The 14,709-nt window shown below is 56.8% G+C and overlaps 1 protein-coding gene across 5 annotated transcripts in view; it reads left to right on the top strand.

The window, feature by feature from the left end:
- Positions 1 to 6,724, top strand: part of PALM (paralemmin) — a 63,500-nt gene extending 56,776 nt beyond the window's left edge. For all 5 annotated transcript variants that reach the window (XM_030540159.1, XM_030540161.1, XM_030540158.1 and 2 more), the window contains one exon: positions 174 to 6,724. In XM_030540159.1, coding sequence (XP_030396019.1) covers positions 174 to 793 — 620 coding nt within the window. In that variant the 3' untranslated portion in view covers positions 794 to 6,724. The remainder of the gene's footprint in view (positions 1 to 173) is intronic.
- Positions 6,725 to 14,709: the final 7,985 nt, after the last annotated feature.

Raw genomic sequence — 14,709 nt, 5'->3', positions numbered from 1 at the left:
AGCTCTGTAGGTTCCTGCCATCTGAAACCTAAGCCCCCAGCCTTGACTTGGTTCCAAGCCTTCGTCTCAGCCTATCCCAGATCCAGGCACCACCTCTCATCTCTAAATCAGCCTGGCACATGTCCCCTTGGCCTTCCTCTGAGCCCTCACTGTCTTCTCTGTCTCTCCCGCAGTGGTGCATGCAGTCCACATGGAGGATGGAGCCCTCGAGAATGGGGTGCAACCTCTCAGCTCCTCCGAGGTGGACGAGCTGATCCACAAGGCAGATGAGGTGAACTTGAGCGAGGTCTCCCAGAGGGACTCGAAGACCAAGGAGCACGAAGAGGCCAAGAAGGGGGGTCCCGGGAGCAACCTGCCCAGCCAGAAGACTACGCCCCGGAAGGAGATCACTGGGGTGCAAGCCAAGCCAGTGGACAGCCCAAGAATCCTGGCCTCCGGTGAAGGGGCAGAGCCTAGCAAAGAGCAGCCAGTTACCATGATCTTCATGGGCTACCAGAACGTGGAGGACGAGGACGAGACCAAAAAGGTGCTGGGCCTGGGGGGCACCATCAAGGCCGAGCTGGTGGTGATTGAAGATGCTGACAACAAGCCCGCAGTGGCCAGAGCAGCAGATTGCACGGGCAAGGACCATGCCCCGCCCAATGGCAGCACCGTGGAGCCCGTGGCCGCCCTGCCACAGAAGGAAGATGGCCAGGTCGGGGAGATGCCAGGAACCAACATCACGGATCCCAAGGGGGCCGATCAGGACCTAGACATGAAGAAACAGCGTTGCAAATGCTGCACGGTGATGTGAAACATCTGCCGGCTCCATTGTACAGCCAAAAAGGACTGCCTCCCCCACCTTCTGTTGCCCCATCCCTCATAGTTCCCTAGGTTCCACCCACAAACTCCAAGTGACACAGGATTTTATTTACTTAACCAGACACAACTTCTTTTTCTTAAGAGACTGGGGAAACAAATGCAGTGTTTGTAAAGTGTATAATAGGCAGCACCATCTCCCGGCCGCGGCATCGCTCGTCTGACGTCCGCTTCCATGCAATACGCCACCGGCGCTGAATATTATATTTATTATACACGCTTATTTTTCCCCCTGCCTTTGTCTCTCCCCCGCCACATCCCACTCCCCTGTGCCATGGTGGGATCTCTCAGAGATCCTCAGCCCACCGGGGATGGCCATCACGGAACTCTCCCGCCTGTAGGACTCCCGTTTTTTAAATTTTACTGATGGCTTTCCCCCTCGTTAAATGACACCCTCCTCTGTTATCCAAAGGATGCTGGAGCTGATCTCACTGATGGGGGGGCTCAGGAGAGGGTCATAGGACTAAGAAGCCTCCTTAGATGGTTCTTCAAGAACTGGCTGTTGTTAGGACGTTTTTTCAGGCCTTCTGGAAGGGGAAGGAGGGAGGCCACCTATGTCCCAGCACTTTCTCCACATGTCCTGGTGTCAACAGGCCACGGTTTAGAAACACCCCGGCCACCTGCTCCAGCAAGACAGAAGCTCCTGTATCATCTTGATGAGGCCACAGCCAGCCGACAGGGCCTGCCTATCCAGCGACAGCTTAACTATCCCCCACACCCTGGGTTCGTTCCGATGACAGGTCTGGGAAAACCCAACAATGCACAGACACAGCGCCCCAAACCACAGCTGCAGAAGAAGTTTGAAGCAGAGGTTTCGGCCGGCAAGTGAGCTGCTGGGCCGAACTTAAATTTGGCCCGATCTTGCTGCTTAGAGTTTGTAAGCACTGACCTGAGCCTTCAAACCAGCCGCAAGAAGGACTGTTTCTGTGGCAAAAGGAAAAGGACACTCCCCGGGGAGGAGACCTCTGCAAACGCGTGTGACGTACCAACACAGCTTGGCCATGGTCCGTGGGGGTGGGCTGTGAGATGGACCTGTTGTTTCAACACCTAAAGTTGATCGTTCCTGTGGTGCCAGGGGCAACGCTCAGTTCCGGAAAAATGCAGCAGTGTAAAAAATAAACAGGTCCCTGCTGGATTTCTAGGCAGCAGAATCGGTCATTCCGGAGTCACTCCTTCTCTGAAGGAACTTCTCAGTCTGGCACTTACAGTGGTGACCACAAGCCTTAAGGTACTTTATTGACCCCGCTGGTTTGAATGCTGGAACCGGGGCCTATCAGCTCCCACACCCCTGTGATGTCATGTCCTCTGCTGGTTTCTACAGAAGAGCGGCTCCTTCATTTCTTAGCTGGCTTTTCTCTGCTGGAATGACAAGGCCATGACAGGGCGAGGTGGTTGGAAGGACATTGACTGCGTCTCCCCTTGCATGAACGTTTCCCTTGTAGACACCATGCCGGTAAGGATATCGGCCACTGCGCTGTTGACCGAGATGCTCCCAGCCCTGGACGATGGGTGAAATTGGAAGAGGTTGGCCCAAGTCTCGGCCAGCGGGAGACGGGACTGCTCGTCGGGAGTTCTGGAGGGTAGTTCTGGACATGTTCATGGTCATTAAACTGTGGAGCCCTGGTTAGCCACAGGTAGGGCCCTCGTCCCCTGTCAGCACCTCCACCCACTCAGCACCGGCAGCCCCATAGCATCAGTGCTGTCACCTTCCCAGTCCAGGGCAGCCCTCCCACGCAACATGCTCATCTGGACAAAGTCTGAGCCCTCCAATCCCTGGGCATGTCCTATTGCTGCATGGGTGGGTGCATTATGATTCACCTTTGGCATCACCTAGTGGCATTGATGGGTCCCCTTGAGTCAGTTGCTTATTCAGCACATTTGGCCCTGGCAAAGCAAAACGATTTTCACTTTGGGGCCAAGGAGCCCAGCAAGGGACCCGATAAATGGCTCTGAAGGGGGGCAGAGTTTGGCAGCTGCCTCAATTGCTTGGAGACACCCCTAAACCAGACCCCAGTCCTGCCCTCCTTGGAACCTGTGCAGGCCTGCTGACCCCAATGGGGTTGCACCGGCTGTACCTGAAAGCAGAATTTCCCCCTCCCCCAAGTAAAGAGATGGGGCTGGATTCGACTCTCGGCTACCCGCTGACTGGTGTGCGTCCACCCCAGAGCTTGGGGGGTCACTCACAGAGGTTTCCGCCCTCAGAATATCTCTGTTCTTTAACTGTGTCCTGCTGAAGGAAAGCACCTGGTTTTTAAAGCAGCGAAGTGAGTGGTGATGCTTTGCTCGGCTCAGAGCAGGAGAAACTTTAGTTCTTTTGCTGCTCCTGGTTCGAGTCTGTAGCTGGCCACTGGGCCTCAGCCACCGCCAGGGAGCTTCTGATTCTTATCCGGGCTGACGTCCGTTCTCGGGAACACCTCGCGAGGGAGCTCCTCAGAACAGATGCCTCCCTAATCCCGACTCTCTTTGCTTGCACCCACTCTCCCTGCAGCGTAGCGCTGTGGGTGTGGCGAGATCAGCCCCTCGCTCCCGTGATCGCACCCGATGAATTGCAGGCCAGACCCCATCTGGTGTAAACTGCCAGAGCGCCGTCGACTGCAGGGGGGCGACGCCAGCTCACTGACACCAGCTGAGGATCTGCCCCAGGCTCTGCAGCAGAGCAGGACCCGGGAGGCCGTTCTGCTCCACCACAGCCAGTGCTGCAAGTCCCCCAAAGGCAGCTTGTTGACTCACTGCGTTTGGGCCCCCGTCCGAGTGGGCGGCCCTTTACTGGGCTCCATAGGGGAGGCAATGGGAGTACAGGGTAAACCCCATCCAGCAGGACAAACCAGTCAATGGGCCATGACCCAGGGGTGCCACTAGAATGCAGGGTCGGTGCTAGTGGTGAGACTTCCCGGCTAGACAGACAAAGCTACTGCGTGTGGGTCTCGGGTCTCCTTTGCTGTGACGGGCTGAAATAGGACGAGCTGCAGGTTTAGTGACAGGACTAGAGATTGCAGCTTATGTAGCGCTCACTGTGCGAGGAAAAGCTGGCGCCCAGTTAGTGTTTGGTTCGGGACGGCAGAGTCAGGGATGCCTTGGAGCTGGGTCATTTATCCGCAGTGAATCATTTATCGATCCGACTTTAGACCTTTTTCCCACACGCCCCAGACAGACTTTATTACAGTTTTGCTCGTTACTGGAAACGGTTCGACGAACGCTCAGTGGAAACGCTCGGGGAACTCGGCATTAAGCAGGGTGTCAGGTTGTGGGCCGGAATCTTTGGTATTGCCTCTGCCCTCCAGCGGGAGCGTGAAATTTGTTACGAGCGGGGCCGAGGGAAGGGATTTGAGGAGGTGCCCCTGGGAACGCTTCCTGCACGGAGCACATGTTTGCACGTGTGTGAGCGAGCCGGGAGCTTCCCAGGAACTTTCTGGCAGGCAGACAAACACAAAAGTTTGTGGGCGTGTTTGCGGAAATCACGCCAAATTCCCTCCAGGTCAAGTTGAGGCCAGATCTCCATCTTGAGTAAGTCAGCCCAGTTCCATTGACTCCAGTGGATTTACGCCTTCGGAGGGCCTGGCCCTGGGAGGTGATGAATGCTTTTTATTTGTTGAAAATGTTCACCCAGCTCTAGACACTATGGGGCCAGATCCTCACCTGATGTAAATAGGTGTAAATAGGTGTGGTGCATCAGTGCCATCGCCGCCATCTTTACACCAGGTTGGTCAGTTAACGGGGAAGTGATAAAGTGTGGGGAGGTGGCCATGAGCTCCCTTGGTTTTCACCCTGTTCTCTCACATCATCCTTAGAGGCTGATCTCACCCAGGTGTTGCCCACTGGCAACAGCATCTTCTGCCCAGGCATGAAGGGGGACGTCATCCTGGCTTCTCTGTTATGTGAAAATTACCACTGGGCAAGATTAACAGCACGTGCCCTGTAGGCTTAACTGGACTCAGCAGGTGCCAAGACTACTTGTTGTCTCTCTGCAGAGGGGTAAATTTCACCCTAATGTGATCTCTCATGGATTAACCAAAGATCAGGCCCTGACTGCACATAATGATCTCCCCTCTTCCCCCGTGATTTGTGTAGCATTTGCTTTTAGAGCGTTTCCCCTTGATAGGTTCCCGTGCTTGATGTCACCCCACGGCTACTCCCTGCCACACCCAGCTGGGGTTTTCACACCCTTCCACTATCTGTCGGCGGTTCTCATCCCTGGCGTTAGTCCTTCTTTGGTCAGTCGTCCGAAGAGGACTCGGGCTCGTGGCAAAGCTCCTGGGGCACAACACACGTAGCAGCCTGCGTGCCCATGGGAATATACCCACCCTGGGCCGTGACCATGGGAATATACCCACCCGGGGCCGTGCCCATTCTTCCTCCTAGCTCCACTGATTTTGAGAGGGGCCCAGACAGAGGCAGCAGTGAAGTTGGCCCCCAAATAGAAACCAAGAGGTTAAAAATTATGTGCCCATGCACACACGCGCGCACACCTACACTCACACAGACATCACAACCCGAGGTCTAGATCAACAGGGACTACATTTTACAATCAAATTGTTACTGCCTCTTCTAGGCGCCGATCCAGCAAAGCAGTAAAGCCCGTGTGTAACTCTACACATGTTCTTTGCTGGACCAGGGATCCGTCCTCCGTCTGCAGCCGGTTCCATTTCCAGTCTCCTCACGTTCCCGTTCAAAGATTCTCGTAGCGGTGGGAGGGCCGGATCCACAGAAGCAGATCCTGGTTAGTCACCTGCTTTTTCCCCACTAGGCTGCCCGGTTCCCTTCAGCCTGTGACAATCATTTCTCCAGGGGCAGATGGAGGCCGACGCTTTCCTTTCAGTGCTCAGCCTCCGACCCTTGGCCTTTGAACACAGCAGCATCACAGCTGCTTCTCCCCTGGGATTGGGGTACAGACTAGGTTCCCCCTGTGACCCCTGAAAGAGGCACCCGGCTCCCCAGCATTGGGTTTGGTGCAATCCAAGATGGACCCGGGAAAAGCTTTCGATTCCACCACCCCTCAGTTTTTTTGCTTAACCAACAGTCTTAGCCCACATGGCTGAGATCTTTGCCGAAGAATAACCTTACAGACCCTGGGGCTTTCTGTGTAATCATGTCTGTTCTCGAGGGGGGTGGGAGGAAGAAGGGGGTGGCGGGGCGGTGTGAGAGTGACCCAGCTGTACAAAGAGTGACATTGCCTGCCCGGCTGCCCTTGCCAGGTGTACGTTGTCCTCCTGTAGTCCTTTCTTTGGTTCCGTCCCAGCCTGGGGTGGGGCCAGGCTGCGTCCCCTCCTCCACGGCAAGTGGCTATCAAGAATCAGCTGACTTCGTGCCACCTCCTGGGTGGGGATCTGGCTCCTAGGGCTCCACGGATCCAGCCTTAGTCCAGCCCCGGGAGCTCTTGCTGGTCTGGGGGCAGCCCCCCAGTCTGTACATGGGGCAGATGGGGAGTTACGCTACGGGGCAGACCTCCCCCACGTTCCAGTCTTAAACCAGACACCAGCCTACGAGTCTGCTCCTGATGGGCTTTCCGCTGCTGCTGTTAATGGGCTCAGGATCGGGCCCTTGATTCCTCAGCTGGATCAGGGTAGGGGTGGCTTGAGGGGGAGAGAGCAGGCACCCAGCACACTCCGAATGGGAGACTGGTGTGCAGCCCCCTCCTCTAGCCCCTTCCCCCCACATCTGCCTGGCCCCTTCCCAGCCACTGTGTGTCCAGGGCGGTCCCTCTGTGAGTCCACCCCCCCATTCCTCCCCGCCCCCCCGCTGCGTGACTCGGCTGGAATGCACTTCCCATGCTCCTGTGCTTTTTAATTGTGACGAGCCGTTTGAAGTTACAGCCCCCGTTGTTTGTAATACACCCAAACTAAGCCAATAAACTGTGTGACTAATCAGACGGATGCCTCTGCCCTCTGCTTTGGGGCCAGCCCCAGAGGCCCGCACGGGGAGATGGGTCGTCCCCTTGGATTCTTCGCCACCCTGCTCCTTGCACGGAAGCGTCCAGAGGGTGACCAGATGTCCCGATTTTAGGGTCTTTTTCTTCTATAGGCTCCTATTACCCCCCACCCCCTGTCCCGATTTTTCACACTTGCTGTCTGGTCACCTGCAGCAGGGTGGTCACCCTGCTCCTTCCCAGAGGGGTTAAAGCAGCCCTGGAGCAGGCTGCCGCTGGGAAAAGGCTGATTGGGGGAAAGCAGCCACAGGTGGGGGCCACGCCCCAGTCAGACTGTGGCTGGCCCTACAAGAGGGCTGAGGGCCAAAGACGGGGGAAAGAGACGCTCTCTCTAGCTTTGTGAGAGAGCAGGACCTGGCTGCCTGGGAAGCTGAGGAGGGTAGCTAGGGCGGAGCAGGGCTGGGGAAGGGCAGAGGGAGCTGGGGCGCTCCGGCCTAGCAAAGCCCCAGGCTGCAGGCCAAGCTAAGGGCCCACAACAGGGTGCTAGGGCTGCAGAGGGGCAGCCTGGATATAGGCAGAGGCAGCTGGTCCAACCCCCCCTTGCCGATGATGAGTGGTTTACAGACTACAGCCTGCCCTAGGGGGCGGGGACTAGATGGTGACTGACAGTAGCCACTGAGGCAAGGTGGGGATAGGGGGTGGGGGTTCCCCTGGGAGGGGAGACCCAGACAGAGGGGGGACTGCAGTGGGCAGAACCCCTGGGCAAAGGGCACCGGGGTCCGGGAGGGACAAGGGGCCAGCAGCAGGCGAGACATCAACCGGCCTGCAGAGGGCGCTCCAGGCTGGAAAGAGCTAATTCCCTGGACAACCAGCAGGAGGCGCCAGGCCAGTGAGTCGTCATCCCACCACACACCCTACGTGTCCGAGCGCTCGATCTCGGGATTTGCATCAAAGGCTGAGAGTCACACAGATGCTGCAGTAAAAGGGGGGCCATATAAGTACTATCGATAGAGGGGTGTGTATGGGGATGGATGGGTGTGATTAGGGGGTTTTCCCTTCCCCTGGTTCTTGTCACACAGACAGGAAGCAGAAGACCAGAAGTCCGAAGTGCAGGCAGTGCGATGTTTATTGGCATTCGTTTCAAGCAAGCACATGCATAGCTCTGACGAGGACGCAGATCCTTTTTCCCAGGGTCCCTGTCCCCCCCACCCCTTTGGCAGGCATAATTATACCTTAGTGCCCGTCCTTGGTCCCACCCCGTACCATTTATGGTCATGTTCTGTTCTGGAGAGTGGTGAATCTGGGGGCTTTGTATCACCTCTTTCGTATCCCACGGAAGGGGTAAAGAGTGAGATTGTGCTTCAGTCACTGAGATGGAAATGGCCTGTTAGTTCCCCTCCTCTGTCTCCTGCAGGGTCTCTGCATGATGGTCTCCTGCTAAGGGCCATATCTGGTCTCGCATGGAGCACTGGGCCTTCATGAGAGGCCACTCCCCAGCCCGAGCTAGCCCTGTGACTGTGCCAAGGGAGAGCGCTAGGTAGCCAAGGAAGTGGGCATCAGGAGGGGAAGGATAATACAGACCTTAATCTCCTTTCTGTGCAGATAACAATCTAGGCACACGAGAAGGGGAACCGCGCTGACCAGCTGGGAAGCCAATATCGCTGGAGAATGCGGCTTCTGGCAGTGACAGCCGCCCCACTCCCCGTTAGCGCTGACGGCAGTTCTGCTGGAGCGATGCTGGTATTTCCAGCCGCTTGTGCACGGTCTCTGGCAGGGGGACAGTCTGGCTCCTATGAAATGGGGAGCAGAATAAACTGGAAGCTAGGGGCATAGCAGGATAAGCATCTGCATAGGTCCCGCAAGCCCTTTGCATGCTCCGCAGGGAGCTTTCTTGGCAGGGTGGGGCTTGCTGGCTTGGGCCCTGGAGGTGTTTGTCTCAGGTGAGCTGCAGGCTACAGGTAGGTTAAGGGAAGCATTCCCCACCACATCGCTCACTGCTCCCTCAGCTGTGCTGGGCTTTTCAACAGCCGCTGCACCCCACCCCAGAGCTGGCTGCATGTCAGAGGCTGGGGAAGTTAACCCCGATCTGTTGCTTCATGAGGATGGCCGTGATAGGGATTATGAGGCTTCCCTGGTATGTTCTATAGCGTGACCATGACTTAAGCTCCGTGGCTGCAGGGCGCTAGCAAGATGCTAAGCGTGACAAGTCCATGGGCTCACTACGCTGCATGTCACAGTGGGGCCTGAACGTGGCTCCTTCTCTTGTGACAGCACCAGGCCTCCACCAGTTTGAGCTTAAGGAGAATCCCTAATTGCTATTAGCAGTATAGGGTGTATGACACACACAGAGAGTTAAGCAGCCCTGATGCTGTCCAGTAGAGGGCAATGGTGCCACCTACATACTAGCCACTTCATGACACACATTACATTTTCCTTGCATGGTCTAGGCTGGGGCGTCCTGTCCAGCTTCTCCTGTTCTTCCCTTCTCTTGGGGGCTCAGGGTGAAGGAGGATGCGCCGGGCTCTGGCTCTTCCTGTCCTGGTGCAGAACTTTCCTGCATCCCCTTTTATCCTGATGATTTGTTTGTTCCAGCCAAGGCGGGAGGGGGATTGTTGATGCTAAAGCCCTTCCTTTGATCAGCAACATTCCTGTGGCCTCGCTGTCAGCACCCGTCTGCCCCATTGTCCACCCTTCCCTACAGCACCCAGGCTGGCATTTCCACTGTCAGCTCCTGGGCCTCTGCCCAGCCACCAGCTACTGTTGCCTGCAAATCCCAGCTATTGTTGCCTGCTTTCGCCGACAGATGGTGCAGAACCTCAGGCCTGCCGAGTCCTGCAGCTGCGGACTGAGGGCTGCAGGGCCGTGATCCTGGAGGTGCCGGACCCCCTGCCTCCCCATGGGAATCCCCAGAGATGCTTCCCTGCAGCAGGTGAGTGACTATCCAGTGCAGCAGGGCGGGGTGGGGGATCCATCTGGCTCTTGCTGCTCTGAAATGGTTTAAGATCCAATGTGTCCATCCTGCTGGGCTGGGCTGCTCCTGACTCACAGAGGCGGGGATGGAGGGGCAGGCAGAAGTATGTGGGGAGCTCTTCCATTTGGCTTCTGCCATCTCCCGGCCCAGGAGACCTGGCTCCTGTCTTCATTGCAGGGCGTTGCCAGAGCCCCTCTGCCCCAGCACAGAAGGAGAAGCCTCCATCCTTGGCTAGTTCTGCCGGGCTCCTGCAGTGTCTGGACAAACCTGGAGTTCCCCAGATGCACCAGGGACTGCAGAAGGGAGCTGCCCATGGAGCCATGGGATTGGGCTGAGCTGGCAGGATGGGCAGCCCGGTGAGCTCGTCCGCCTCCTCGCACAGTCTGCTCCCTGCCTGCAGGAGCCGCTGCCAGGACTGTAGGAGGAGCCCTGTGGGAAGGGAGCTGCCCTTGCCTGGCTGGGAAGAGGGGCGTTCTGGGGAGCCCAGCCCCTCACCCCAAACTCTGGGGGTGACTTTCCCAGTGGCCCAAATCCAAACCCAAGTTTGGGGGGGGCTGAACCCCAAATTCAGTTCCACCTTTTGCAAATGGTCCCTTGTCTTCAGAACGGGCTGAAGCCAAACCCAGTTCTGAAAACATTGGGGGGGTTCAAAAGCCAGAGCTGACCCCTGCCCCTGCTGGAGCCAAAGAGGGTGTCTGGCTAGCCGGAAAGCAATGTGGCTGGTGGCAGGGGCCAGCCCTGGTATCAGCAATCCCAGAGCCATCTCCAGAGCACTGCACAAGCTCCAGTGGCCTAGTGAGTGGGGCACAGCGCTGCCAATCCTCTGCACTTCTGACGGGTGACCATGGACACGCGCTGCCCCACTCTGTGCCTCAGTTTCCCCAGTTACAAGATGGACTAATGCAACTGCCCCTCTGTGGCACGTTGAGGCCAGGGGACTGGGAAAGTCAAGTGTACTGAACCAGGAGCTCAGTCAGCACCCACCCGCACCAGCGTCTGTTCATTAGGCTCTGACGGGAGGCCAGGCAGCTGACTGAGGGTGTCAATGAACCAAGCAGGGCTACAGCTGAATACAAACTGACAGGATGAAGCAGGCAAACGCAGATGCAGTCTGGACTGTGCCCTGTGCTAGAAGCACGTGGGGAAGCCGGCTGGGCCCTGTCACACGATGTAACCCCCACTACTAGCTGGGACCTGCTGGAAGAATACAGTGAAAAGCCCCTCCGAGGACCACGCTGTGACAGAGATGACAGACGGGACCTCCTCGGTGTTACCAAGTCTGGGTTTATCTTGAGGGGAGAAAACAGCTCAACTAAACCCCGGCCCGTTTCTAGGTGCAGGACTCCCGTGTGAACAGCGCGGGAGAGCGATTGGTGGATTCTAGGCCTGGCCTCTGCCATGCTCAGTTCAGCTCTATTCCCTTCTCGCCCTGGACAGCTGGAACTCCCCGACGGGCTGATCTGGGATTTCCAGCCCAGCTCGATACCCGCAGCAGCAGAAACCTTCCCCAAAGGGGCCTGGTTTCCTGCTCTCCTCAGTGGGAGGCACCTGTGCCTGAGCAAGGACTGCAGGATCCAGCCAGATTTCCAACCGGGAGCAGCTTCATCCCTGAGTCCCTGCCCTGAGCCTTGTCAGGGTGACAAATCACTGAGGTCTCTCCTTCCCTGGGGGAGCTACATTGACCCACCCAGGCATGGCTACCCCTTTCCTCCGGCGGCAGCTACAGCTCCACCTGCCAGCCCCTGGACACAAGGCTCACACAACCACTTCTGGTGCAACAAAAAGCATCCTGTCGGCTGCCCCGATGTCTCTTCCCCTGGGCCAGACCTGGCACGGCACCGCCAGCTCCACACTGGTCCCACCCCAAATCAGGTGCAACTGCTGGCACAGGCGACAGCTGCCTTGGGGGCTGCCCTGAATTGTGCCCCTGCTTCAGCAGCCTCTGGACGCAGCCGGTGGTGCCAACTCGTGCAATTTTCTAAGGAGTTCCGCAACGCTGGGATGTTTTCCTTGCAGCCCCAGCTCCTGGAGTCCTGGGATTATGGGAGATTCTCCACTTGCATTGGAACAGATGTCCATTCCTAGCCCTCCAGCCTGCAGAACTGTGACCCTGTGCCCCCCCCCCCCGCCCACACACACACTGGAGGTTCAGAGAGCGCAGAAGGCAAATAAAAGGAACCCCCTACATTTATTACTGCTTTAAAATTGTGTGATTTTTAAGCCAATCTCATGATTTTGGGGCAGGCCAGACTCTCGGTTTTGGAACCCCAGAAGCTGGCAATAGCCTGTCTCTGGCCCGTGTCCATCCTTTGGCCAGCTATGGCCTTTCTCCTCCAAACAGCTCCCGGCCTGAGCAGGGCTTCTCTAGCCAGCTTCCCAACCCGTGGGGTTCTAGGCACTCCCAGGCTAGCTAGCCTACCAGGGACGCACCCAGACCCTGTGGGGGTAAGAATACCCCTTTCCATTTCACTTTCCATCCCCTTTCGAGAGGCCTTTGCATTTCCTGGAACTCAACACACACAGAGCAAAGGTCAGTGGTGCAATCTCTGGGGTTTGCTCGGCGCCAGCAAGGCTGCAAACAGCCACCGAGTCCAGCACATACCTTGTACTGAGCCGGGCTCGGCCTGCTGTCCAGGCCCTGAACCCAGGAGTAAAGGCTCCTCTTGGCTAGGGTCAGACGCTCCCTAGAGCTCCCTCAATCCTCCTGACCTTCAGCCTCCCACCCCCACCCCATTGTCCTGGGCTCCTCATGTCCTGCTCTGCCAACGCACCTCAGACCTGACCAACAGCCCTGGACTTCGGAGCCAGACACTCTTGGCTCTGCTGTGGCTTTCTGATGGCGACAGACGTCCACTGGCTTGAGGATGAGAAAGTCCCAGCTGCTCCCACCCTCTTCTATCACCTTTCTTCTGATGGTTTCCAGCCAGGCGAAATCACATCACGGCAAAGCAGGACGTCACGTCCGCTTGTTTCTTGCTGCTGCACGATCCAAGCGCCGTCTGCCCACTGGGCCATCTGGAGAAGGCCGCTGGTTGTAACCAAGCCTCTAAGAGTCTCATGGGCGTTTGCACCCCAACAGAGCGACTCTGCTCCTGTTCAGAGTTTTCCCAGCCCGTCCACCCACTGGTTTCCAAGCCAAGCTCAGCGGATTGACCAAACCCAGAGTGCAATGCCCCTCCACGGCACCATCTGCAGTCCTTCAGTGGTATCTCCCTTCATTTCAACCTTGCGTTTCCGCCCCATCGCTTCTTACAAGTGTGGCCACGGGGCAGAGGAATCTTGGATGTTAGTGGTCATGGGGAGCGGGTGTCATATCGCAGATATGTACTAGCCTAGGGAGAAAGGCCATCAGCCTGCCGGAGGAGTCAGAGGGGAATTCCCCCCAGCTAAGCTAACTTCAACCACAATCAGGATGCAGGAGCAACTGTGGGTGCCTGTGTGAGCCGGGGCTTGCCCTGTTTTTTTTTTTTTTCTTGTGCATTTGTCAGACAAAGGAAGAAAGAAGAGACTCCTCCATGTGTCTGGGGTGGCGGGAGCAAATCTGTCACTCGGGACAACCGTCCAAGATTGTTTCGTTCTCCCAACACCAGGGAACAATTTCTCCCTGCCCCTGGCAAACAAGCCATGATCTAACGCCACATTCTGCCCCTTAGGGCTTGGCTGGGGCAGGACAGGGCTGGGGCCAGGCTGGGAAACAAGGAAAAGGACACTGAACCACTAGGGGAGCCCCCATTCCTTGCAGGGGCTGGAAAAGGAGCTAAATTCCAGGGCTGAATTAATGAAAGCGATTTTCCAAAGGGTTAATTTCTGGATGCCACTGGATCTCTCTGCTATTGAGGAAGCAACCTTAAGGTAAATTAGATCTGATCAGTAGGAATGTCAGACAGTCCAGGCCTCTGGGCCACCAGGTGTTTCAGATCATTGGATCCCAGTGGCCCAGGAATTCTGGGGGCTTTCTTGTAAATTTCTATCCCTGAACCTGGAACCAGATCCAGCTCTGTGTATCATAGGGACACACATGATGCAGGCATGTGCAGGAGGCAGGGAAAGCTGTGTAAGCAGACAACTTCAGCCTGTCTCTCACACACTCAGGAGTCATACGTGTTCGCAGATGCACATCAAGCACGTGTATGAGTGTGACTCATAGGATCACACCACTGAGGGCTGGGAAAGACCTGTTAGTCTATCCCTGTACAGGGGACGGATCAGAAACTGTGCCGCGCCTTCGCCCAAAAGCTAGCTGGGCGTTCCTCTGCACAGACACCCTGTTAAAGCACATAAGCCCTAAACTCTCCCCAGGATCTAGGCATGGGAGAGCCAGCTGGGCCCCTGTTAGACACAGCCGCATGGGAGCCCAATTGTCAGTCCATCCTTCCAGGGGCCTGCGGGCTCACATGGAACATGGCCTGCCACAGAACCATGCACAAGAAACAGGTGTAAGTGACGCCTCCTCCAGGTCTAATGCCTGGAGCCCGTTGTCCCCTGAGACCCCAGGGCAACCAGATGAGGCAGTCCCAGCACTTCCCTCTGTTTCCCTGTCCCACCTGCCCCCTGCAGCCAGTTCACTTCTCCCAGGGACACTCGCTCCTTTCTGATCTTTCTCAGGACAGGTGGGATGCTGTGGCATTAGTGCCACCTGCCTGCTGCCTTTGGAGATGGCAATCTGGGGTCCAGGTTTCCCAGGGAGTTGTGTAAGCCCAAGGGAGTGTGTGTGTGTGTGTGTGTGTGTGTGTGTGTGTGTGTGTGTGTGTGTGTGTGTGTGTGTGTGAGAAAGAGAGAGAGACACACACACACCCTTAAGCAGGCAAACTGGTGGTGATGCCCAACCGGATGAGCGGCGGCTCAGAGAACTGGATGGGAGCTCAGAAGCACAAGGGAAGGGAGTAGGCAACCATAAGGTTCACTTGGCTTTTCCTCCCCCCCCCATGACCCACACCTGCCTTCCCCATTCCTGCTGAGTGTCATGCGGCTCTTGCTTAAGAGGGTGCAGCCAGCTCCCTGCAGCACCTAGAGAGGA

Source organism: Gopherus evgoodei, chromosome 22 (genome assembly GCF_007399415.2).
Source record: "Gopherus evgoodei ecotype Sinaloan lineage chromosome 22, rGopEvg1_v1.p, whole genome shotgun sequence".
Taxonomy (NCBI): Eukaryota; Metazoa; Chordata; order Testudines; family Testudinidae; genus Gopherus; species Gopherus evgoodei.
The sequence above is the reverse complement of the archived record's forward strand: the minus strand, read 5'-3'. Positions and strand labels throughout refer to the sequence as shown.